This window comes from Neopsephotus bourkii, unplaced genomic scaffold, assembly GCF_033783945.1.
Source record: "Neopsephotus bourkii isolate Nb327-2 ecotype Australia unplaced genomic scaffold, CSIRO-AGI_Nbou_v1 NB_1139, whole genome shotgun sequence".
In the NCBI taxonomy this organism is placed as follows: Eukaryota; Metazoa; Chordata; class Aves; order Psittaciformes; family Psittacidae; genus Neopsephotus; species Neopsephotus bourkii.
In genome coordinates this window covers 3,627,233-3,652,771 of record NW_026901625.1, presented here as the reverse complement: position 1 = coordinate 3,652,771, position 25,539 = coordinate 3,627,233, and the positions used below count along the sequence as shown (strand labels likewise).

Sequence of the window (25,539 nt, the reverse complement as noted above, 5' to 3'; positions counted from 1 at the left end):
AACGGAATGGTGAGTGGAATGAATGGGATGCCAACAACACCCAGCTCGAGGCAACTGCAGGAGAGGCTGCATGGGCCTCGCTCCGACCGAAATAATCACAGCAACACCAGAAACATCCCCCACAGGCAGCGCACGTCACTGCCTCCGCGGAAAGCCAGGCTGCCAGCTCAGGCTGGCAACACGCAGAGGTTCCGTGGTGCTCACGTACAGCACCGCAGCCGGTGCCTTTAACGAGGATGCTTCAGTGCGTTTTCCACCGGCAGGGACGCGGGGCCTCGGGCAGGGCACAGGGGGACACCCCGCTCCTCCCCACGCCTGGCACACCCGGAGGAGTCACCAGCAAAGGGAAGTCCCTGAGATGCTGCCGCACCGTGCGAAGTCCCAGCCGCATCCGTGCGGGCCTCTCGGCGGGGCGGCCACAGACCTGGTGGGAGGTCGTAGCGGGGTAGGGATCGGTCTCTGCTCCCAAGGAGCAAGGGATGGGACAAGAGGAACCGGCTTCAAGCTGCACCAGGGCAGGTTTAGATGGAGCTGAGGAACAATTCCTGCCCCAGAGGGTGCTCAGGCATTGGAACAGGCTGCCCAGGGCAGGGCTGCAGGCACCGTCCCTGGAAGGGTTCACACCCCATATAGATGAGGCCCCAGTGCCATGGGTTAGTGGTGGCCTTGGCAGTGCTGGGGAACGGTTGGACCGGATGAGCTGAAAGGGCTGTTCCAGCCTGCCTGATCCTATGGTTCCCTGGCACCGCGCTCCCCGCCGCCATCCCGGGCCCCGGCACACCGGGCACCGGCCTGCGCTGCCGCCCTCCGCCGCCTCTCCCCCCCGCGGGGCGGTACGTGCCGGGGCGCACGGCTCGGCCGGGCCCTGCCGCCGCTCCCGGGGCCATGCGGCGGCAGAAAGGGAAGGGGGGGGGGGGTGTCCGTGTGACGGGGATGGGGGGGGTACGGACCCGGGAGGGGGACCCGAAACCCCCGCGGGCCCGCCTGCTTGTGGCGGGGGACGCGCACGTGGCGCGGCGGGGGGCGGTGCTCGCCGATCGGTGCCGTTCCCGGTTGCCCGCCCTCCGCGGCGCGGCCCCTTAAGAGCGGCGGGGGGGGCGGGGGTGGCGGCACTCGGCCGGCGGCGGCACGCGCAGGTAGGGCTGGCGGCGGCTCCACGTGGCGGGCGGCGGGACGGGACATGGCGGGAGCGTGGGGACGGTGCTGGGCACAGCGGGAGCTCCGCAGCCCCGGCTCCGCGCTTACCGGTATCGCCGGGTTCGGTGGGGCAGGGCTGTGCCGGGGCCGCGGCTCCGGGCCTTCCGGCCCCCCCTTTACCCCGGTGAGTACGGGGAGCTCGTGCTTTGTTCCTGCTTCGGCACAGCCGCATGGGTGAGGGTCCCGCGGGGTCAGTCACATACCCCCGGACCCCTGGCCTGTCCGGCCGTGACCCCGCGCTCCCGTCCCGGTAACCTCCCTCAGTGAGTCAAGGGAGCGACCGGTAGCTTTGGGGGTCCCGGGTGGCCTTGGGAATGAAGAGGGGATGCTTTGCCTCCGGAGGGAGGGGGGGTCCTCACCTCTCCGGCGGGTCTTGACCCGTCCCGGAGCCTGCGCCGGGGTGTCCGGCCCGGTGCCCGATAGCGGTGGGTGCGGGGGACAAAAAGGCGTGTATGGCAGCCGATAAGAGGCGGGGGGCACCGGGGAGGGCCGCTCCGGTGCCCCGGGACCCGCGTGGAGGAGGCCGGAGGGGGCTTCCCCTTTCCCCTGGAGCGACCCGCTCCTCCACGCAAGTGCTCCAGGTCTCCCGGTGGGTCAAGCGCTGCAGTGGTGCTTGCGGCATTACCGGCCGCGGGGTCGGGGGGGGCCGGGTGAGATGGGCCAAGGACTCGCGGTGGTCGCCGCGGGGCAGCGGGACCGGTACCTGTTGCATCGCTCCCGAAGCTTGCGGCCGCACGCATCGCATCCCTCCCCCGGCGGCTGGGTACTGGGCGTCGCACCGAGGACCGCTCTTGGTGGAACCCGGTGGTCGCTGGTGGGAGTTCGGTAGCCCCAGGATCGCGTGGGCCACCGGTGTGCGAATGCCTCCCGAAAGGGCAGGCAGCGCTGGCGAGTTTGGAAGTTGACCTGGGAAAGAGGATGAGCCTGAAGAGGAGGCTCGCAGGGGAGCTGTGGAGGACCTGGACCTGCAGTGGGTGGGAGAGGTGGGATTCCTGTCCTCCCCTCTGACAACAAGTGGCCGAAAAGCTGCAGAGCCCCTTCTGCCCAGCACCACCCCAGAATAACCAGCCCTAAAGTAACCCCTTTGCACAAGGGTTGCTCATATTTTCAGGCTTTCAGTTTCTTCTGAGGAAGAAAGATGGGATTTCTTAGTTGCGTGACAAGAAACCTGGAATCTAATGACACTGTTTTTGTGCTTTTCTGTGAGCCGTAAGCCTTTTTGTGGTGCACAGGCATCCTATTTTGATGCTAAGTGAGGTAATTTAGTGCTGGCTGATTCTCCTGGGTCTCTTTGAGAGTTTTTTGGCTGTGTTTGGAGGGAAAGGAGCAGGGCTGAGAACTGGGCCGATGTGTGGCATAACTGGGGTGTGCTGGGCGCAGAGTGGGGCTCTGCATTTGGGGAGAGAAGCAACTGGGGTTGCTTGGTGAGAAGGGGCTTTCTCAGTGTTGGGTTAATCACTGGGGTAATGGATTTCTTAATGTGTTTGGCAAACCTCCCTACCCCAAAGTCATAGGGGTGCCTGTGCTGGTCCTGGCCCTTTGGGGAAGGTGTGAAGCATCCTCCTCCCTTTATGGGAGGTGATTCCTGACAAAGGTGCGAATGGCTACATGTGCTATTGGCTCTTATCTCACACAATTGGTCTGATTTACCTGGCAGCCAAAGTGGAAAGTACCCGGTGACTTGCATGCTACTAATTTAGGTATCCTTTATGAGGAGTTGAAAAGCTGCACGTAGGCTAAGGGAGGCGAGTTGCATCTCATTAAACACCCTAGTGCTAATCTCATTGTTTCACTTTTATGGCTCTTCCTATTTCCTTCTGTGGAATCAGCCTATTGCAGGAACTCGATGGAAGCAAGAGCTTCTCACCAGTGATGCCTGTCTGACTCACTCCTAAATGTGCCCTTAAAGCTGCTGCGGTGGAGTTGTGCTGTAGCTGAAACAAATCCGTGTGGGGCTGTTGGTTAATTCCTGAAACGGTGAGGATCTGTCTGCTGCTGGGTCCTGGGTGAGGCTCCCATGCCTCAAACCCGGTTTGGGGGCTCTAAGGAAGCAGTAATGTGGAGATGGCTGGGTGCAAAGGCAGCTCACACTCCTGTCTTCAGGGCAGAGGGTGGCACATGCGTTTTGAGTGGCTTTGTGGGGTTTTGGAGCCCCCAGCAGCCCTGGCTGGCTGGTGTCTGGTGGAGGAATGCCGATGTTATTTGGTACCACATTTTTCTCATTCTGAGGATTTCCTGGCGGGCACGGGATGTCCCAGGAGTGCTCCTGCTGCTGCTGGGAGGATCAGCTCTGCTGTGCTTGGAGTGGGAAGGAGACCTGCACAGGGGCTGCGAGCCTGTCCTCACCCAGACTGGGGTCCAGCAGCTGGTGCTGTGGGAAGCCCTTCACTGAGGGATGGGAGCATGAGCGTGGGGCTGTATCGCCCACAGTGCCTTTGCTCCATCCCTGGTACCTCTGAGCTGAAGGGATGGTTCCTTGTGCCCTTTGGGTGAGTCTGTTCAAACCTGCCTGTGAAACTTGCCAGCAAAGCTGTCTCCAGAGCAGAGCTGCTCTGATCATCTCTGGCCTCCTCTGGACTTGCTCCAACAGCTCCACGTCCTTCTTATGTTTGAGGCCCCAGAGCTGGATGCAGGATGGGGGGGGGGATGTCTCACAAAAGCCCAATAATAATATAATAATGCATAATAAATAAGCCAAGCTTTTCCCTTTGAACTTGTTGATAGCTTGCTTAGGCTTGACTTCACACTTTCGCAAACCAGTTAGATGCTTGGTCCTTGCTCAGACAGGCTGAGCATCCCTATTGCTAATAGCTGGGCATGGCAGCCCCGCATGAGAGCTTGTCTGGTGTCTCGTAGGCAGAAATAGCTGCCTGTCTTTCTGTTTGGGAAGGTTCCCCCCCCCCCCAAAGCTCCTGATGAACCCATCTCAATCCTTCACGAGCTATGGCTGCCACACTGGGGCAATGTGTGCTGGAGCAGACCCCGTGCTGGGTGTCCAGGGATGGCCTTTGGCCCTGTTTGGGCTGCTCCGTGCCTCTGCAGGCTGGGGCTCGTGCTGTGGATGGTGCTGTGCCCCGTGTGGCGTCAGCCTGTCTGCGTGCCCGGCTTAGCTCACCTCACTGGGCCATACTGGAGGCCGCACTGGGTGTCCCGGCTGGGAGGGCTGCTGCTGGCAGACCCCTTGAGCTCACCCCTGTGGGCTGCCGCCTTCACTGCTGCCCGTGCTGCTGCCCTCGCCTCACCCCGGCCCTCAATCGGCCATTGTGTTGGTGCCGAGCCCTGAGGAGTCACGTAGGCCCTGTGCTGCCAGGTTAAACCCCGGCGGTGGGTGCCGCTGGCATTACAGCTCCGTGCTTAATGCTGTAAACCTGCTTAATATGGGTGAAAACGGTGTCTCGTTAGCTCCTCACAATGTTTCATCTCGGTTCTTGACCAGATTCGAAGCTGGAAAGCGTTGCTGGCTGTAAGCAGCTCGGGACTGCCAGCACCTCAGTGGGTGGGAGAGCTCGGTTCTGTTACAGGGGCCAGAAGGGTTTCTCAGGGCCTGCTGGCTCCCCACAAAGGGGGTTTTCATATCCCTGTGATCTCCCACCAAGTGCTGAGCGCTGGAAGAGCCTGAATGTGGGGAGAGGCAGAGGTGTCCCAGGCTCTCCTGTGGATAATGTTTTGGGATAGGGCTGGCTCTGGGGAGCATCCCTCCCCTCTGCCACAGGCTCGAGGTGGAATCCCCCTCAGGGAATGGGGTCTTTGTGCCCATCCTGCCTGATCTGGGTGTCTTGGTTCATGTAGGAAGTGGCTGAAGGCTGGTCCAGCTGCCTAAGGCATGGGGCAGGCCCAAATGGCGGCTGAAGGAGGTCTAATGGCGGCTGAGGTGTGTGGTACCCGGCCATGGGCAGCAGACGTCCCCTCTCCCTCTGACCCGGAGCAGGAGGCATGCATAAAGGGGTTACCTCAGAAATATTTGGTGGCATTTGCAGCGCTTTGATGAATGTGAGCCTCTGTCTGTCTGCTTTGGAGCCCTGCCAGCCTGGGGCTTTTAAAAACACAGCCCTTTGCCACAGGCTGCAACTGAAAGCCTGAACCTTCCTATCCCAGGCCCCTCTGGAAAAGGGAAGCGGCGCTGGTGCGGAGGAGATGGAAAGGGTTTTGGTCCTGTGTGGCATCTGTTTTGAGATGACACAGTCCTCATTGCCTAAAAGCCTCCATTCTGGCCAGGGCTGTGCAGAGGAGGGTTGCTGTAGGCTACCCATTCCTGTGGATTAGTCAGGACACTCACGGGGAGCAGATGTGATACTCGCAGTCATTACTTGGTCTCGTCAGTCTTAATTACTGCAAATATGGTGATTTTTATTTCCTAATAGGGCGAGCTGTAGCTGGCTGCCTGGCAGCTGTGAATTTGACTTCCAAACACGTCTTACACGTTGCAGCTCTTCCAAAACAGAGCCTGTAAGTGTCATAACTCTGTTCTGGGTGGTTTTTTGTTGTTTTATTTTTTTCCTCTTTTGTAAAGGGGAGGGAAGTTTTCCAATTTACTTGGCTGCATTACATCTGCCTTTTCTTGGGGTTTTTTTCCTCTCTGGGTTGAAACTTGTGTGCGAGGGCAAGGAGGAAATCGGTAAGAAGCCTTAATGCGGTTGAAGGAAGAGCTTTCTAAAACTGGCCTTTCTTATTAAAGCTTTTCAATGAGTCAGGGAAAAATGTTGTGGCATGCAGAGCTCCTCATGTAAACCCTCTGGCGTCAGGCTTTGGGAATCTTGCTTCACGCTCTCAAGCCTTGCTTAGTTCATGGTTTTTCCCTTGTGTCTCAGCAATGCAAGAGAGGTCATGTCTAACCCGCACAAGAGCCTTGTCTTTGAGATGCCACCTGAGGACCCACAGGAGGAGGAATGCAGGGAAAGAACAAAGAGATGAACCAAGCCACAGTCATTTTGGTGCAGTTGAGCTCCTTGGGAATGGTGGAAGAATTCAAATGAAACCTGGGGGTGTGACTTGGGAGCAAACGGGAAAAATCCCCACCACATCAGCATCCCCCAGCTTTTGATCTGGAGAGGTTTTATTGCCAGTAGTTTTAGTGCTATCAAGTAGGTTGTGTTCCTTGCTGGTAGGTTTTTGTTGCCAGCACCTGGTAGTTTCAGTTTTTAAGTGCTTTAAAGCTCACTGAAAGCTCAGTGTTACTCAAAGCAAGACATGGCTACGAACTCCAGGGCACAGCCCATGGGGGAAAGTGGTTTTGAGCCAGAGCTCAGGGTTCACAGCAGCTTTCCATCAAGAGCATGGGAGCTGAGTGGGCTGCTCCCCATAGTGAGAGCCCAAAGGTGAGCCTTGGTGGAGCTTGGCACTCTTCTCCCTGGATGCTGATGCCTGCAGGTAAGTGCTGGCTCTGGGCTCTGCCTGCAGCTGGACCTGGATGGCATGGGTTCAGCTTGCCATGATCCCTGGAAGCCTAAGAGGAAATCTGCTTCTCTGGCTCATGGGCAGGGTTCAGCCGTGGACGTGCCCATGGCAGCGTCTTGTAAATGATTCCTTTGTTGGAGTCAGATCTGCTGGGGTGATGGTCATGTGTCGCACTGGCCGGGATGCAGGAAAATCGGTGTCTGGGTCGGGCTAAACCAGTCTTAACAGCTTACGGAAACCAGCCTCGTGTGCTTTGCTTCCTCTTGCCCACTGTGGGTCTGAGGTATGGCTTGAGAGCGTGTCCGGGTGTCGGGTGGCTCTGGAAACCCGGTGCTGTATCAGGTAACTGCTGCCTGTGTGTCCAGTGGCAGGTAGGAACAGGGGCTCCCTGTGGCTCTGGGCCACCGGCTTCAGCTGGGATACCTGGATTCCAGCTGCGGATGTGCACCGAGGTGACACGGAGCAAGTGAGAACAAGGCGGGTCCTCAAGTACTGTGTGATGTACCGAGGGCATGAGGGGACGTGCCAGGTAGATGCTGGCATGGCAGCAGTAGTTGACGAGATGGTAATCGCTGTGAACCTGAATGATGTGTGCTATAAATAGGAGGCTGTGCCTCCCTGAGCCAGCACGCTGCTTTGAAGTTGTTGCTGTGTCTGGTGTGACTTGGGTGCTTTGGAGAAAGCTCTCCTGCTCCAAGGTGGCTTTTTCTGTAGGGCAGAGAACTGCAGAGCAGCAGGGGGGCTCTGGCAAAGGAGGCTGATGGTGGTTAATGTGGGCAGTGGGGTTTCTGGCTGTGAAGCCACAGAGGGTCATGGGACATCAGAAAGCATCTTCCAAAATCTGGGGCAGGGGGGATGTGATTTCTGGGGCCTATAGGGACTCCTGGTGCTTTGCATACTGCAAACCAGGCTTGTGAGCAGCCGCTCTGATTGCGTTTCCTTGCTGGGATGGCTTATGCTGCTCTCTGCTGCCTGAAGCAGCCCGACTTCCTTTTGAGCAGCCCCAGTTCCAAGGCATGATCCAGCCATGCAGCAGGACAGGGAATGAGTGCAGCAGCACCCTGATCCTGCAGGTCTCTGAACTGCTCCAAATCATCCTTTACCTGCTCAGCCTCTTTGAGAAGATTCTACACTTCAGCATGCCTGGAAGACATTTCCCTGTTTATTTTCTAATCCCTTCTGGTTTTGAGCTTTTAAGGTGAATTGTTTTGATGCTGGGGTGCTTTTTGGTAGGGGAGAGAGTTTGGCTGTAGCTGGATCTGGGGGTTCTGGGCTTTGCTGAAGCTGCTCTGGTTGGACCCATTTTCCCTCCCTGGGCAATGTTGGCAGCATACGGGAGACTTCCCTGATTACTGCTCAGGCTAAGTTTAGCCACTGCCCGTGACCTTCATGTTAGCGGGTGTGCTTTTGCAGAAGTGGAGGTGTCCTGTCTGTGCCTGTGCATTTATTTCCCTGGGCATTTAATAACGTGTGTGTGCTGCTCCTGCTCTGGAGGGCCTGGGGCTTCCTGAGATTTTGCAAGGTTTCAGGGTGGTGCTGGGGTCCCGCTCCTGGAGATGCTGCAAGGGCTCTGTTCTGGGCAGCAGAGCCCCGACGAGTCTGGCCCTTGCCTTGCTTGACCTGCTGTAGGTCCAGCTGCTGGTAGGCCTTCCTGCTTCACTGCCTGCTGCCAGCAAGGATGTGCCCTGCCCTTTTTGGCTTAGGACAGAGTATCATGTCTTACATTTGTTGCTTATAAATACCTGCTAGCCAGGGCTCTTAAAGGCCAGCTGCAATCTGAGCATGTGTGTTGGGCTGGTCTTATGAGTCTGGTGTGCTGGTGAGCCCCCAGTGCTCACCTATCAGATCAACTCTCCAGGAGGTGGTCCTGGGCACTGGTGCTGTGCCAACCTTGTGAGCAGGGGTCAGGCCTTGCCGTTGGATGCCAGGGTGTGGGATGCAGCCATCTGCTTTCAACTGAGGTAATACTTTGTCCTTTGCAGATCTTTGAACCCCGACTGAGTCATTGCCAGCTTGGTTCAAGATGCCACCGGCTACCGGAGGCCCTGTGGGATACACCCCTCCTGAAGGAGGATGGGGATGGGCTGTGGTTGTCGGAGCCTTCATCTCCATTGGGTTTTCTTATGCCTTCCCCAAATCCATCACCGTGTTCTTCAAAGAGATTGAGGTCATCTTCAATGCATCCAGCAGCAAAGTCTCATGGATTTCCTCCATCATGCTGGCCGTTATGTATGGAGGAGGTAAGTGGACTCGAGAGAGGAGTACATGTTCTTGTGTGTTGTAGTATAGGATCTGGTTCTCTTGCTGGGTCTGATTTGCACCTTGCTGTAGTGACAACAACAGAACTTTGCTAGAAGCTGGAATTCTCTCCTTATGTGAGACCAAAACTTCCTTTAGCAAGTTTATCTTAAGAAGGTTGCTCAAAAAGTTCCATTTAATACCCAGAATTCAAAAACCAGGTTAATCTGTCCTCTGCAAAGCTGTAAGTAAAATCTTTCCGGGGAATTACAACTTGTGTAATTCTGCCCTTGTCCTTGTTACAGTGTGCTGCAGACACTGTCTGCTTCCAGCGCCTGCTCAAGGGCCAGGGGAGCTGCTGTGCCACGTGCAGGAGCCCTGCTCGCAGGGGCTGTTATAGTTAAGACCTTGGTTTTTCTATTTATTTATTTGAATTCAGCAAACAGCTATATCTGGGGATCTGTCCCCAGTTTCTGGTCAGCTGTGAATGCTCAGCTGTGCTCTGGAGTGCACTAAAACCTCGTGCTGCCTTCTGTTTCTTGCCTCCCAGCAGTGCCATAGGCAGCTTGTGCTGTTTGAGGTGCACTGGAAATAGAGACATGAGCAGAATAAAGCAAAACTACTTAAACTGAGGCGGCTTCCCTCCCACATCCTTCAGAAACTGCTTCTTGGAGCTTTTTAATCCCCAGGCTGTGCTTTATCCTTGTCTTTATAACCAGTAAGGAGCAGGTGGAATGCTCCCGAGGGGTGACGCGCTCCTGGCCCTCGCCTCGCTGGTCTTGAACCCGCCAGCAAACACAGCTTTGCACCAGGTTGCTCAGCTGAAAGCAATCCGAAATGGGAGCTGACTTGTGTCCACTTCAGAGGCACATTGGAGCTCGTCCCAGTGCCATCCGTGCCTGGCAAGCAGCCTGTGCCCTCCCTGCATTTGTGCATCCAAAGTGGCTGACGTCAGTGCCCGGCCAAGCACGAGGCTTTTCCTCTGGGGGGAACAGGCTCTGCTTTGTCCTCGCTCAGTTAGTGAAGCGACCAGCACATTTCCCTGCTCCGATGTTATAACAAGCTTGTAAACCGTGTAACTGCCTTAATGAGACTCAATCTGGGCAGTTCCTCCTCTCCTAATAGCTCAGAGCTGGTTCCCTAGGGCACCCTGGGGTGGCACTGCCTGGAGTTGCCTGGTGGATGGGGTGAGAGCTCCTTCCTTCAGCCCCTTGTCCCTCTTTTTCCATGCTAACACTGCCCTACTCCCATTGAAATCATAGAATCACAGAATGATTTTGGTTGGGATGGACCTTAAAGCTCATCCAGTTCCAACCCCCTGCCACAGGCAGGGACACCTTCCACTAGACCAGGCTGCTCTAAGCCCCATCCAGCCTGGGTGGAATGTTTAATGTTGCTGTTAAATCTCAGCAGCTTGCCTGTCTTGAACTTGCTTGCCCATCAGCTGATGGCAGGGATGCTGAAGGTATCCCAGACCTGCCCATGTGCACCTCCCAGCTCCTGGAGCACGGGAGCCTTCTGTTCCCCAAGTCAGTTATTCCAGAGCTCCTGCAGCCATTAGCCCAGGCCCTTTGCAGGATCTGAATTGTATTGGAGCAGTCCCTGTGTGCATCCCATTCTCCTCACCCCCCCACCACGAGCACCTTCCTGTGGGAGCTGTGTGCTTGCTTAGAGGCAAAAAATGTAGCTCATGCTCTGGCAAAACCTTGTGAGCTGATGGTATCTTGCAGGGCTGGGGGTGGGAGAGCAGCATGTCCTGCAGCCCCACACAGTCACCATCAGTGTATGGGGATGTGATTGTCTCCAATGCCTTTTTCCCAGCTCCACGTTAGGTTTAGGGAGGACTCTGTCGTGTTACTTAATAGCTTTTTGGTTTTTTTGCTTTTTTTAATTCACAGCATGAATAATCAAGGCAGATCTGTGACATCTGGTCCAAAATGCTTCATGTGGCTGGGAATTATTTTTTTTCCTTTTAATTAAAAAAGGGGGCTCTGGGGGAATCACCACCAGAGCACACATTGCTACCCTCAGTGGCTTCCTATTCCCTGCCCTTGGAACTGCTGCTCTGGCCTGGATTTCCAGGAGGAAAGGCCACTGCTGCCTTTAGACTCTGTTCAGGGGATCACGTTTGCTGAGTTCAAGGTCCAGGTTTTGCAAAGAGCTGAGTGCTCTGTGAGGCTTGGGGTGATGTGGCAGCCCCCGCATGCTGCTGTTGCCTCGCATGAGATTGTGGCCCCTTCCCAACTGCTTGTGCCATCAGGTCGCTGTCACTGTCACAGGCTGCTCTGGCTAGCTTGTAGGCACTGTGCTGGCCGTGGGCTTCTGTAACCTTCTCCAGACTTTGTTTAAACTGGGCAAAAAGGTCAAGTAGCATCTGAGGACCCATGAATAACATGTTGACAACCTTGCTATCTGTTAATGGCAAAACTAGGTCTGTTAATATTCGATGGGTGTTCATTCAGTTTATTTAAATATGTTTTAGTATCTGTAGAGCAAGCTTTGCAGTATCTAATCACTGTTTGCTTTGGATTAAAGCTCCTGATAATGAAGCACTTAAAAGGTGGGTGTGCAGAGCAATTGGGTTTTCCTGCCTTAGGGGTAGCAGTGAAAACAGAAGCACCCCTTCTCCCTGGGACTCTCTGGGATGGCTACTCCTCTGTGAGTCCTTGGGGAGCTCTGCATGTACCCATCAATGCTGTTTCCTAACAGCTCTGGTTTTAATCAGAAACCTCTCTCTGGAGATGGGCAGTTGCTATGCCCTTGCTTCTCTGCTGAGGCTCTAGCCTGTGGTGGGCAAGTGGCCATGGCCAGAGCAGAGCCCCCCAGCCCAGAGCACTGCATGGGGCAGGTGACTTTACCCTATCCCAAATACCTGTCCCTGAGGGCAGCTGGTGCCCAGGCAGCTCCTAGTTTAGCTCACAAATGGCAGCTTGCTCAGAAAAGTGTCAGCTTTCTGTGCTCTAACCAAATGTCACTCTTATCAGCAGCTGCCTCTGAACCTCCTGTTCCTTCCCCTTACCCCAATTCCCTCACTAGGTGAAGCGTGAAACATCACTGTGCAAAAGTTACTGCCACAGGCTTCTGGTGTGCTTGTGTGCATGCCTGGTGTGAAGGTAGCTCATCCCTTAGCATTTCTCTTTTACTCCCCAGGTCCCATCAGCAGCATTCTGGTGAACAAGTATGGCAGTCGGCCTGTTGTGATTGTAGGTGGCTTACTTTCTGGGACCGGATTGATCGCAGCCTCCTTCTGCAACACAGTGGAGGAGCTCTACTTCTGCATTGGGGTTGTAGGAGGTAAGTGATGGCTCTGCCCTAATGGGGCTGCAATGGAGGTAAGTTCTCCTCTGAGGCAGCAAGAGGAACAGTTTAAACCCAGTAATTTATTAAGGAATATCTGTGAATTGGCATAAATCCTGATTCCTGTTATGTATTCTAATAAGAGATGGCCCTGGTGATGTAACATGGGGAGACTGTGCTAGTGACTGTATGTGGGACTGGTGTTTGGTATAGACAGTAGAGAGCATGTGTTGGTACTGCCCCAGGTTAGGATTGTGCTATGCCACTTGACTTAATGTTTGTCATGAGCCAGGGTGGTTGTGGCTTCCCAATTGCTGTGTGTGGTTTTGCTGCTGCCCTGGTGTCTCCCCCCAGTTCAGCAGCAGGGGCAAGTGCTGCTTATGCAATTGGGATGTTAATGCTGCTTATGCAATTGGGTTGGGATGTTAATACAGCCAAAATGGAACTGTGGAACCCCCCAGAACCAAAACCCTGCTTGTTTTGCACCAGCCTTTCCTTCTGGTGGTGCTGCTGGCTTGTGGGGATGATCAGTCTCCAAGCCTCTTATTTCTCCTCTCCTTTCAGGCCTTGGACTTGCATTTAACTTGAACCCAGCCTTAACTATGATTGGCAAGTACTTCTACAAGAAGCGACCCCTAGCCAATGGGCTGGCCATGGCAGGCAGCCCCGTATTCCTCTCCACCATGGCACCCTTGAACCAGCTCTTCTTTGGCATCTTTGGCTGGCGTGGCAGTTTCCTCGTCCTTGGAGGTCTCTTGCTGAACTGTTGTGTTGCTGGATCCCTGATGCGGCCCATTGGCCCCAAGCCAGACCAGCTGAAGAAAGAGGTCACTAAGGAGGCGCTGCAGGAAGCTGGGAAGGCTGGTGACACCAGCACAGACCTCATTGGTGGCAAGACCAAGGAACAGAAGAGCTCTCTTTTGCAGACGATCAACAAGTTCTTGGACCTGACCCTGTTCAAGCACAGGGGCTTCCTGCTCTATCTCTCAGGCAATGTGGTGATGTTCTTCGGACTGTTTGCTCCCTTGGTCTTCCTCAGCAATTATGCAAAGAGCAAAAAGATCAGTAATGAGTCTGCAGCCTTCCTGCTCTCCATCCTGGCCTTCGTAGACATGGTGGCCAGACCTTCCATGGGACTAATGGCAAACACCAAGTGGGTCAGACCCAGAATCCAGTATTTCTTCGCCATCGCTGTGATTTACAATGGGGTGTGCCACCTCTTGGCCCCCATGTCCACCACCTATGCTGGCTTCTGTATTTATGCTGGCTTCTTTGGCTTTGCCTTTGGCTGGCTGAGCTCAGTCCTATTTGAGACCCTGATGGACCTGGTGGGAGCGCAGCGGTTCTCCAGTGCCGTTGGCTTGGTGACCATTGTGGAGTGCTGCCCTGTGCTTCTGGGACCCCCTCTGCTAGGTAGGGTCTGGTGTGCCTGTTCTGTCTAGCCTTGCTGCATGGTGGTGGGTCCACTCTGAGCCATGGGCAGCCCTCAGCACTGGGGCAGGTATGAAGGGGGTGAGCACTGGCACTGGGACCACCCCAGCATCTGAAGGATAGCTGAGGAAGTGGGGTCTGGGGCACTGGCACAGGGTAGGGGAGCAGCGGCCTTACCTATGAGGGTGCTGAGGCGCTGGCACAGGGTGCCCAGAGAAGCTGTGGCTGCCCCATCTCTAGCAGTGTTCAAGGCCAGGTTGGACACAGGGGCTTGGAGCAAGCTGCTCCAGTGGAAGGGGTCCCTGCCCATGGCACAGGTTGGAACTGGAGGAGTTTTAAGGTCCCTTCCAAACCATTCTATGAATAGAGCCCTGAAGCAGAGGGTGATGGGCTTGGCTGTTCTTGGGAGCATCTCCTTAACCTGGAGCAGTTCTGGGGGTATCTCACTAAGCTGTCCCCTCTCTGTCCCTTAGGGAAGCTCAACGACATGTACGGTGATTACAAGTACACATACTGGGCCTGCGGGGTCATCCTCATCGTCTCTGGGATCTACCTCTTCATTGGGATGGGCATCAACTACCGGCTGGTGGCAAAGGAGCAGAAGGCGAGCAAGGCGAAGCATGAAGGGAAGGAGGAGGAGACCAACATCGATGAGGCTGGGAAGCAGAAAGAGGCAAACAACGACGTGGCTCCCTTGCCTCAGAAGAGTGGGGAGGATGGTGTCAAAGAGGAGGAGAGCCACATGTGAGGGACAGGTCTCAATCCCGGAGTGTCGGGGAAGTGCTGCTGCCCTGGCGCAGTGGCTGGGGCACTGCTCCGCTGGCGCTGGGCAGCCGTGAGAAGTGTTTAAACCAGGTGTTCATTTTGTAACCAGGCTCTGAGTTCTCTTTCCATCTGTGTTCAACAAAGGTTCAACAGGGCTACACTTATGCAGTATCCTTGTTTTTGGGGGGGGGGGCAGGGAGGGGTAGGGGGAGGCTTTTTATAGTTTGGCTTTTTAACAGTAACATGAATGTACTAATAATGTGCCTTACAGTCTTCATATCTAGCTGAATCTGGAGGAGCCTTAACTCTAAAACGTGCTTTAGCTCTGTATTCTGTCTGGGGTGATGGTGGTGGGGGTGTTGGTGTGTCTGGAGTTTTGTTAAAAAGCCATAAAAAAGCAGGATACTGGATTTGTTGAAGCACGATGGGCTTCAGGGCCAGCCCCAGATGAATACTGCTTCACACGCTTCTTACTGCGGGTCCTGCGGAGGGGAGACTGGGCATGGGGCAGGGTGGTCTGATCCCCTGTGCCTGGTGCCTCTTGGTTCTGTAGGTGGTCTTTAGGTATGTTTTGAATACACGTTAGCTACTGTAGTTCTTTAAAATCCCTCTTGTTGTGGCTGTTCTCTCATGGGATATTTGGGTTGGAGAAGGTTGATTGGGGTTCATGTTAGGCAGCTGTGTCTGCTCTGGGGCTGTGGCAGCCCTTGTGACCTGGACCCTGGGCCTAAGCCCTCTGTGGGGAGGGTTGAGGTTGCTCTATCCCCCAGCTCTGCACTGGCAGTGCCTTTTCTCAGCCTGATGCTGGGTGATGTGAGCATGGTGGTGCCAGCCTTGGTCCTGTTTGCAGGACTGTGCTGCCCTGTCCCTCTGTGGGGTGGGTTCCCACTACAGCATCCCTGTAATCAGTCCCACCCGGGTGGGTGTTCTGGTGCCTGATTATGGGCAGAGCGGAGGGGCTGGGTGAGGTTGTGGAGATGGTACATCCCTGAGACAGGCCTTCTGCTTTTGCTCTTTTATCTCTTTAGAGAAACCTCTTTTACTTCTGTTCAACTGAGATCTTAAGGCAGTGGATGCCCAACCACTCACATCTAGGACACGTAGCGGGGAGGAAAGAATTTGTATGTATTTATTTTTTATTTTTTAGTGTTGGAAGGTCTCTCATTGTACGTGGAGCAGGTTAATGGCTCTCAAGGTCTAGCAAATGTTGATCAGAAACCATATAAGAGGCTGAGTTTTTTCAAATAAACTTGTTTTGTACAATTTACTCATCAAGTGTTAAACTTCTTTCCCGAGATCACACTTCTATGCGCAAAAGGAGGTGTGTTTAGGGTTGGCATTGAAAGGAGCTGTGCTCAGACCCAGCCTCTGCTCTGCTGGTACCCAGCCTTCTGGTACCACTGGAACTGACACAGGCATTGCCATATTGCTGCAGGATGCCAACCTGTTTTCAAAGGGGAGGAAACCCCCCATTAAAATGACTTCCTGCTGCTTGGACTGGGTTAGCTGGGAACATGGCAGTAGTAAATCCTCAGTTGTTTTCTAAGGATGATCCCCATGCCCTGTGCTATTTGGAGCTGTTTGTGCTGTTTGGAGCTGGGTGCCACTGCCAGCTCTGGGACCTGCTGTGGCCCTGCTCCTAGGATCCACTGCTGAGCAAGTGCAGGTGAAAGAGAAGGGTGTGTATGTGTGTAGGTGCTGAAAGAGAAAACTTTTGCCCTGCATTAGGCCATAAAGTGACTCAGTCTAAAGCTGTGTAATTGCCCTGCTTGTAAGGGCAGAGCTGGGCCCTTGTGGTGCCGTGGTGGGGTTGGTGCTGCTTGCTCTGGACTCTGCCCTGCAGCACCTCTCCTCCCACAGCAGCCTGGCAGGGCATGGGCTGTTTCTGCCCCGTTCCTCTCATGGCTCAGCTCCCAGAAAGAGCAGGGCTATATTTAGTCACAGTATTTCTGCAGGCAAAGGTATCTGTGGCACTGGGAAGTAAGGAGAGCGGTGCCTTGCTGTTACCTGCTTGAAAAGCGGGAGCTAAAATAGACCATGGGGTGTGGTGTGACTGGGGGGAGTTCTGGCTTTTGCGGTGGTGGGGGGGGAAAAGGGCTGGAGGCTCAAATCAGCCAGCCCTTGGTGTCCTGCTCTGCAAGATCCTGTGACCCAGGGCACCCTATGGACAGGGGCCTGGGGCTGAAGAGGGGTGGCTGGAGCAGCTCTGCTCTGGAGCCAGGCTGAGAGAGCTGGGCTGGGGCAGCCTGGAGAAGAGAAGGCTCCTGAAGGGGAGACCTTAGAGCAGCTCCAGTGCCTAAAGGGGCTGCAGGAAACCTGGAGAGGGGCTTGGGACAAGGGCCTGTAGGGACAGGCCAAGGGGAATGGCTTGAACCTGCCCGAGGGGAGACTGAGCTGAGCTCTTAGGCAGAAGCTCTTCCCTGTGAGGGTGCTGAGGCGCTGGCACAGGGTGCCCAGAGAAGCTGTGGCTGCCCCATCCCTGGCAGTGCTCAAGGCCAGGTTGGACACAGGGGCTTGGAGCAAGCTGCTCCAGTGGAAGGGGTCCCTGCCTGTGACATGTGGAGTTGGAATGGGGTGAGCTTTAAGGTGCTTTCCAACCTCAACCAATCTGGGATTCTGTGGCTGCTTGCCCAGAGCAGGCTGGGAACTGCTGAGACAATACCACTGCAAGAGGCCATAGAAAGCCTGCTGGAATGTGCTTCCCAGGCCAAGAGGTCCTGGTGGCAGCAGTGCAGGCATTGCTGGGCATCCCCCGCTGCTGTGACTCCAGCCCTGAGTTTTGCACGGATTTCCTCTCTGTGTTCCGCCTGCCTTCCTCCTGGGGGGAGCCAAGGAAAATTCTCCTCATAGCGGCTGGAAATGAGGAAACACTTGGGAGCTAATTCCCGTGTACTTTGTTTGCCCAAGCATCGGCCAGAAATGCTCAGCAGCAGCCGGGAGCGTTCCCAGAGGAGCAGACGCCTGCTGCCGGCTGGGAACTGCTGCCAGCTCCTGCCCAGGGGCAGGGGAAGCTGGAGGGAGCCCGGTTACAGGCTGCCCTTCTTCCCTGTTTTAGGGGTTGTGGGGCAGGCTCACTGGGTGACCCAGTGAGGATGCAGTGGCCAGGGTTGCGGAGCTGCTGCCGCCTCTGCCCTCGTGCTGGTGCATCCTCCACCCATCGCCTCTCTGGCACTTCCCCAAGTGCACCCTTTGGGTGCCCTGGGCCACTTCCCCTTTCTGGGTTGGGGCAGGAAGCTGCTGCTGTGGTGCCTGTGGTACAATGAGGGTCAAGGCAAGCAGGAAGAATGCTCCCAGCCTCCTGAACCAAGCTAATCCTCCCCACAATGCGCCACAATCCCCTTCCCCGTGCGAGGGAGAGCCTGGCCACAGAGCTCCTTCATGTGACAAGGATGAGGAGGGGATCTGAGTCCCTGCCCGGCTCCCCCCTTGGCCTGGGGAGTTTATTCTGTTGTCACAGGAGCTTTGGGCTGTGCTGAGTGCGCAGCTCTGGCCAAGTGGCCGCAGCCGCTGCTCTTCCCAGCAGAGGGGGCCGGGAAAGAGAGAAGCTGCTGGGAAAGGCCAGTGTGTCCCACGCCAGCACTGCCTGGCTGGGCAGGAGGCAGCGGGTGCCTGCGCTGGCTGGGCCAGGGCCAGGGAGAAGCGGAGGGGTGGCTTGTGCCATCATCCACCTTCTGGCTGCAGGTGCGAATGGGAATGATGCTGCCCACAGCCCCACCTCCACTCCCACAGAGGCTCTGACATAGAATCATAGCATCATAGAATAGTTCGGGTTGGAAAGGACCTTCAGATCATCCAGTTCCAACCCCCCTGCCATGGGCAGGGGCACCTCACACTAAACCATCTCACCCAAGGCTCTGTCCAGCCTGGCCTTGAACACTGCCAGGGATGGAGCATTCACAACCTCCCTGGGCAACCCATTCCAGTGCCTCACCACCCTAACAGGAAAGAATTTCCTCCTTACATCCAATCTAAACTTCCCCTGTTTATGTTTGAACCCATTACCCCTTGTCCTATCACTACATACCCGTAGCAACCCCTCTTGTTACTCTTCGCATCCCTTGCCAAGTTCAGCTCCAGCCTTGGCCTCCCGGACCCCATCTCTGCACAACCGGGCAGTGTCCCTGTACTCTTCCCAGGATACCTGTCCCTGCTTCCCCTGCCTGTGCAGTTCCTTGTTGCCCTTTAGCTTGACCAGCAGGTCTCTACTCAGCCATAGAATCACAGAACAGTTTTGGTTGGAAGGGACCCTCAAAGCTCCAACCCCCCTGCAATGAGCAGGGACATCTTCAACCAGATCAGGCTGCTCAGAACCCCATCCAGTCTGGCCTGGAATGTCTCCAGGGATGCGCACGAACCATGTATCTGCAGCTGCTGACCATGCTGGCCTCTTGCCTTCCTCACTTGGTTTCTTACACCTGGGGATTGTGACCTCTTGTGCTCTGTGGAAAGCATCCTTGAAGATCTGCCAGCTGAGTTCTGCTCTGTTGTCCCTGGGGGCGGTTTCCCAGGGGATGCTATTGATTAACTCCTTCAAGAGCTGGAAGCTGCCTTTCCTAAAGTTCAGGGTCCTCTTTCATGAGCGGTTCTGCAGAGATGCTTCCTCCAGCATCACCCAAACCCTCCTGCTCCCAGCAGGAGGAACCCCCATGACCCTGGGGGAATCCCTCCTTCCTCTTCCTCCTCCTCCTCGGGTTGCCCGTGGGACAGGGCTGTCTCTGCGCTCAACCTGGTCTGCACTCAGCAGGGAAAAGCAATAACCCCGTAATGCATGAGCAGAGCCCCGTTATGGGAGACAGAGAATCGATTGCTATGAGATGACCATCAATTATTTTCAGTGCACATTATATCCTGCTAATGAGAGCCCTTTGTGGGTGTCATGGAGCCATTTCCAGGGAGCTGAGCCATGCTCCAGTACTGCAGGGTGACTGCAGGGTGCAGTGCATGCCCCAGGGTGGCTCTGCTGTATTCAAACACCACCAAGGACAATCTCAGCTGCACTTCGCCTTCTCCCCGGTGGACCTGAGACCTTTGCTCCATGGAAGTGACCGTGTCCTCGTGTTCCTCAGGTGTAACCTTGGAGAAGAGCCTCCAGGATGGGGAAACGCGGTGCTGCCTGGGCAGGGGATGGGATGTCGCAGCCCACAGGGTGCTTGGGGTGGCTCCAGGCCAATGAGGTAAAGGAGGTGTTGGTGTGAAAGCCTCGCTGGAGGCACAGACTGGTCCTGGCATGCCATGACTGAAGAGGCTGCACAGGTCCCATGATGGGCACAGACGTGTCCTGAACATGCCAGGCTGTCTGCGATGCTGGCTCATGGCTGCTCCTTGGCCCAGTACCCATCTGTGCTCACCAGGCGGGAGGAAGAGATGCTTGTGGCCACCCTCAGTGCTTTCTGAGTGCATGGGGATGAGCTGATTCACCCTCTGTAAATCAGCAGAGCCTCCTGGGGCTGCAGTGCATTGCCTGCTCATCCCTCTTGGGCTGTCAGTGCCTCAACGATGGCTCTTATTGCCGTGCTGCCCGGTGATGTTTCTCTGTGGCTTGAGATGAATTTAATTATCGCTATTCATCATGAGAAGGGGCTGTGCTGGGGGTTTGCAGAGCCAGGCACCAAGATTTACAACCAGAGCGGCCGATCGCTGGTAGGATCAGGCTGGGGCAGAGCAGAGGTGATGCGTGCTGGGGAGAGCTCAAGGCTTGAATGCCTTGGGACCACTGCCATGGCCAGGGGCTTGGTCACAGCACAGCACAGCACAAACCCGTGCTTCTCCCAGAGCTCCAAGCCAGGCTGCTTTTCCCATAGGATGCATGGTGCGTTTCAGGATGCAGCCTGGGAGACCTGCAGAAACACTTACTGCACAAGAGCCAGTGAAGTGGCAGTGCTGCAGTGGGCAGCAACCATCCCCACGTTGGTGGGAGATGGGGGGCATCAGACCCAGAGCAGAGGGATCGTTCTGTGGGGCTGGAGCTCCTCTGAGCTCATGAAGGCATCGAGCAGTTGTGCTGCAATGCTCCTGGGCAGGCAGGAGCCAGTCCAAGGAAGGGGCAAACCCGTCACCCAGATCACTGCAGGGAGGTGGCTTTTGTGGGGCCATGGGCTGATGCAAGACGTGCAGGCAGGAGGCTGTTTCCTTGCCATGCACAGCACTGCACAGCGAGTCCAGCATCGCATCCAGCTGCATGAGCACCCTCTCGTGGCAAGCACCCCCCTGCCACAGCCCTGCTTCTCAGCACCAGCAGCACCCGCATCCAGCATCCTTACCCGTTCCCTTCAGCCTATGAGCATCTCTGGGGGGGCTGGACTGCAAGCAGGGCTGTGAATTGTGAACCCAGCCTGGTTGTGGGCATGAGAAACTGCACTGGGGAAAGATGAGCACTGAGTAAATGAAACCTGGATGATCCTGGCCATGTTTAACAAAGTATTAATGAATTATGTACCTACAGAAAAGAAGACAGCTAATTTCCTTCTATGGAAATTTTTTTTTGGGGGGGGAAAGACAGAAAATGAAACATGTTTAAGATTTAATTAGAGGCTGCGTGCTGTGCATCAGAATGAGCCTGTTTTGTGCAAACTCAATGGTTTGCAGTTACAGATCAGCATCTTGTTTCCCTCTCCTCCCTGTCAGACAGTGAGCTGCATCCCTCCTCCAGTGGTGTTGGTCTCCCACATCCCATTCACCCTGCAGAAGGCCCGAGCTGCTCCCGTTCCTCCCCCGTTGACCCCTCCATTGCTCTCCTTTCTTTGATGTCAGCCTCAGGAGCTCCTGCATCCCACAGACAATGAAATGCTAAAGCTACCCAGGCTTTGAGCTGCCATAAACCACGTGAAGATGGAATCAATTCTGCAGTTGGATGACTCAGTAATGAAGAGCCAAGTCCCACACTGCGGTGTGTCACATCTCTGATATCTTCATTGCTTTTATCTGCATGGAGAGAGCAGATTTACCCAGCTTTCAACTGAGACCGCAGCAAACGGGCTGCTGATTATCCCCTTCCCAGAGACATCCCGGAGTTAATCCCTTGATCCACTCCAGTGCACTGGGGCGGGAGAGGATGCTGCCCATGGAGAGTTGGGTCCTGCACTATCAGTGGGTGTTGCAGGAGCATCTCCAGCCATCCCAGCTGCAGGGCCCCAGCTCTGTGTGTGCAGCCTTGCACCAGTGCCCATGGCAGGGTGGTTAGAGCAGCTCAAGGGGCACCCAGTGGGCTTTGGGACTGCCAACAGGAGCATGGCCTGGGCAGACCCAAACCTCTGCTTTGGCACTGTCCCAGACCCCTTCTATCCCTTTGCAAGGCTAAAGGGGGAAAAGACACACTGGGCTGCAGCCTCCAGCAGAGGCATTCGGGCAGCTTCAGCTCTGAGCCCAACCACAACATCCAGGTGAGTTCTCAGCGCATCAGCCTCTTCAAAGTGCATCCTCACCACATGTGCAGCTCACATTTGGGAGTGAATGGAGCAGCTGACAATGCCTAGAAAATCCTTTAGGAGCTTCTCTTACAAGTTTCTTCCTGCACAAAGGGAAGAAGCAAACGGGGTGGTTTGCTCAGCAGCGCTCAGGACCCAGAACTGGTCCCAGCCCAGTGAGTGCCTCACTGGAACACAGGGTCCCCATTGGTACTGCAGCTAGGACCATTTAGCTTCTCCATCAGGATGAGGTGCAGATCAGGGGATGTATTTCCCAGCCCTCAGCCCTGGGTGTTGCTGCTTTTGAAGGAGCAGCATTGCCTCTGACCCCATCCCTGCAGCACCTCGGCTCTGGCTGTCCTGCCCTGGGCTCGGGCAGTGGCACATAGCAGGCAGCCATCGCTGCTCTGTGACATCCCTTGTATCCAGCCCAGGGAGATTCCCCATTAATTGAAGCTCTCGTTTTGTCCTGTCCTGAAAATGAGATCACCTCGGGTTTGACTTGGAGTATGTAATGAGTAGCATACAGTCAGAACAAGGCTAGTCACGCAGTACACTTGCACTAATAACTGCTTTGGAGACCATGTGGGGATTTAATACACGCCAAATAAAAGGCAAAGCAAGCCATTATCTTGAAATGTCTGGTTCTTGCTCAGCCAAACACTGTGAAATCATTATGTTTAATTATGGAATATCACCCTGGAATACCAGCGTACTTATTACTTATAATGATTTCTGAATGCACATTATAATCTCCTGGATGGGGCACTGCAGCTTTCCTGGGCTTGGGCACTGCGTCTCCCAGGGATTGATGCTACCTCAGGTTATGATCTGACAGGCTCGGAAGTCCCTCTTCTGCAAGGACATGGACACAGCAGGAATGGAGCTTCCTTTGCTCCCTGGAAGATGTTGGGGTGCTGGCTGAGCACACACAGCTCCCTGGAGCACAGGTATGGAGGGTATGGAGGGGTAAAGGGCCCCGTTCCCCTGTTCCCAGGGCCAGGGGAAGCAGTGGGACAGGGTGGGGGATATGGGATTGCAGCAGAGCTGTCCCCTCTGGGCACATGTGCTGGGGGCTGATGTTGGTTCATGGGATGCTTGTGCGTGTAGGAAGCAGTGTTTGGCTGAGTGAGACCCCCAGAACTGCTCCTTGGTGACATCGCCACATTAATGGCAAAGCAAAAGGCCCCTGTATCCATCACCTTCCTTTTTAGCTCAGTGGGGGAAAGCAAGAGGTCTTTGCTGTGTTGACTGTTGAGGTGGGTGCTGGCTGGAGCCAGGGTCCATAGGCACTCAGCCTCTTGCCTGGGGTCCTGCTGCCCTTCTTCCCTCCCTGTCCTCTCACAGCCTCTGGTTTTCCCTGGCAGCGGGGCCAGGTGAAGGTGATGCTGCTCCTCCTCCTCCTCACTCCTCTCCCTCACTCTACAGCGGGGTGACGAGAGGGCACTGCTGCACCAAGGGATGGGGGCCTCAGCCACGGATGCCCTGGCGAGCACCTGGCACTGAGTGGCAACTCCAGTGGGTTCCGTGGCATGGGGCAAGCAGCAGGACCAGCTGGGCAGCGCCTGGAGCCAGGCCTGGGGCCCGCTGTGCTGCGCAGGTGCTGGGCACATCCTGTCTGACAGCCACAGGTCCTCAGGTCTTTAAAAAGAGAGGGTATGCTCTATAGTTAAAGTGAAACGCTTGCCTGGTGGACCACAGTGCTCATTGTGGTCTTCTGGCTAATGTGGTGGTGTTAGAGGTGATGGACAGCTTTGCTTTAGCCATGAAATGTAAACCTAAAGCAGCAAAAAAGCAGGAGGAAGAAGCGCTCTCAGCATGCTTCCATGGGAGCAGAACAACAGGATTATTGCACAGCATGGTCAAGTAAAGAAGTGCTGCGTTCATTGACTTAAGAGGGGCAAGAAAGGAAGGATGAAAGCAAAGTGTGGGAGGGGAGGGGAATGAAACCTCCCTGGGATGGAGAGCAGAGGAGCTGGGAGCAACTCCACTCAGGTGACCTTCACCTGTGGAGCAAAGGGGAAGATCCACAGGAGGCACCACTGCTGCTCCTGTGGAGCCTGGGGTGAGTGCCCTGTGCGGAAGGATGGGGATGGCCAGGCCATGATGCTGGGGAGAATTAAGGCAGGAAATGCAGGACTGGAGCACGCAGCTCACATCCATTGGCACATGCAGGGTTACCTCATTTAGGGGATTTATGACCTTCAGTGCTTCCCATGTTTTCTCTGCCTCTCCTATTAATCAATAACCCATTATCATAACACTTAGGAAATGATTTATACATCATATCTTCAGTTTCCATCTTGGAAGCTGTACTTGTCTGCATCACCGCTTGCTCTGGAGCCTCTGGGCTATGAGGATGAATAGAGATAGTGTGTGCTGGCTCGGAGGGAAGGAACACCACGGCTGCCTGCCCAGCAATGAAGACATCCTGTGTCCCGGTGTCCCTGCACCATGCAAAGCCATGCCTGCCCTGCTCCTGTCTATGCTGAAATGCTCTGGGCTGGAAAGCAGTGGGCAGGAGGCAAAGCACCAGTAGCTCAAGTCCCATTAGCCACTGGACTACTGGTCTGTGGCCACCACTGTGAGCTGCACCATTGGCAGCAGTGTGTCATCTCCAGATGGGATGTGCAGTCAGCCAGGGGCATGGATTATTACAGGGAAATTATGCAAGTAAGGAGGTTGTTAATGAGTTGATTTCACATTCATAAATGGGGGGGAGGAGGATAACAGGGCAGAAAATGGCAGGCTCAGATGAGTTGAAACTGTGTGATGGGGAGTCAGTGGTGGAGGGAATGAGATAGAGAAGGATTAAAGGGAGCTCATGTTTGAAATCAAACTGCAAGGGTGCCAGAAAGCACTTCCCTCAGTCACAGTCACTGTGGGCTGTGTCACTCCTGGCATTAGCACCAAACTCCGTGGCTGTGATTACGGGCTCCCAGGTGAGAGGTGGCTGAGCTCCTGCCAGTGTCTGAGGGGATGCTCACATCAAACTGCTTTTCTGCTCCCACTTGGTTTGCACCAGAGCGCAGCAGCCTGGATCCTGCCCCCAGAGATGTGGCTGAAGAGCACCCAGCTCGTGTGTGCGGGGACAAGAGGCTTCTGAGGAAGAAAGGAGGAGGATGGAGAAGAAGGAGCAGCTGAAGGTGAGAGAACCCCAGGTGATGGTTTGGTGGTGGCTGCTGTGGGAAACAGGAGGAAAGAAAGCCTCTGTGGTCCTTATGCCTATGAGTTTATCACTGTCATTGCATGTGCTTTCACCATAGATTTATACAAATAATGCTTAGAATAGCAGGCTCAGGAGCATATGCAGGGACTGCTGTCCTGGCTCAGGACGTAAGCACAGCAGGGTGGAGGAAACTGCCCTCTCTCATCTTCTCTCTAGTCCTTACTGAGAAAGAATCTTCTGCAGGACTTTAACCTGCCCGAGGGGAGACTGAGCTGAGCTCTTAGGCAGAAGCTCTTCCCTGTGAGGGTGCTGAGGCGCTGGCACAGGGTGCCCAGAGAAGCTGTGGCTGCCCCATCCCTGGCAGTGCTCAAGGCCAGGTTGGACACAGGGGCTTGGAGCAAGCTGCTCCAGTGGAAGGGGTCCCTGCCCGTGGCAGGGGTTGGAGCTGGATGCAGGGGATGAAACTGTTGGAACAAGTCCAGAGGAGGCCACGAGGATGCTCAGGGGCTGGAGCACCTCCTGTATGGAGACAGGCTGAGAAAGTTGGGGCTGTTCAGCCTGGAGAAGAGAAGCTGCATGGAGACCTCAGAGCAGCTTCCAGTGTCTGAAGGGGGCTATAAGGATGCTGGGGAGGGACTCTTCATT

General features: G+C 55.3%; 1 protein-coding gene across 4 annotated transcripts; it reads left to right on the top strand.

Moving 5' to 3' along the window:
- Window positions 1-1,029: 1,029 nt before the first annotated feature.
- Window positions 1,030-15,589, top strand: SLC16A1 (solute carrier family 16 member 1). Of its 4 annotated transcripts, none has more exons than XM_061363057.1 (5): window positions 1,030-1,136; window positions 8,574-8,831; window positions 11,980-12,123; window positions 12,691-13,539; window positions 14,031-15,589. In XM_061363057.1, exons 2-5 carry the CDS (start codon window positions 8,615-8,617, stop codon window positions 14,303-14,305), a joined length of 1,485 nt encoding a protein of 494 aa, XP_061219041.1. In that variant the 5' UTR covers window positions 1,030-1,136; window positions 8,574-8,614; the 3' UTR covers window positions 14,306-15,589. The 4 variants fall into 4 exon arrangements, with proteins under 4 accessions (XP_061219041.1, XP_061219042.1, XP_061219040.1 ...); XM_061363058.1 differs by lacking the exon at window positions 1,030-1,136 and adding an exon at window positions 1,996-2,180; XM_061363056.1 differs by lacking the exon at window positions 1,030-1,136 and adding an exon at window positions 6,732-6,874.
- Window positions 15,590-25,539: the final 9,950 nt, after the last annotated feature.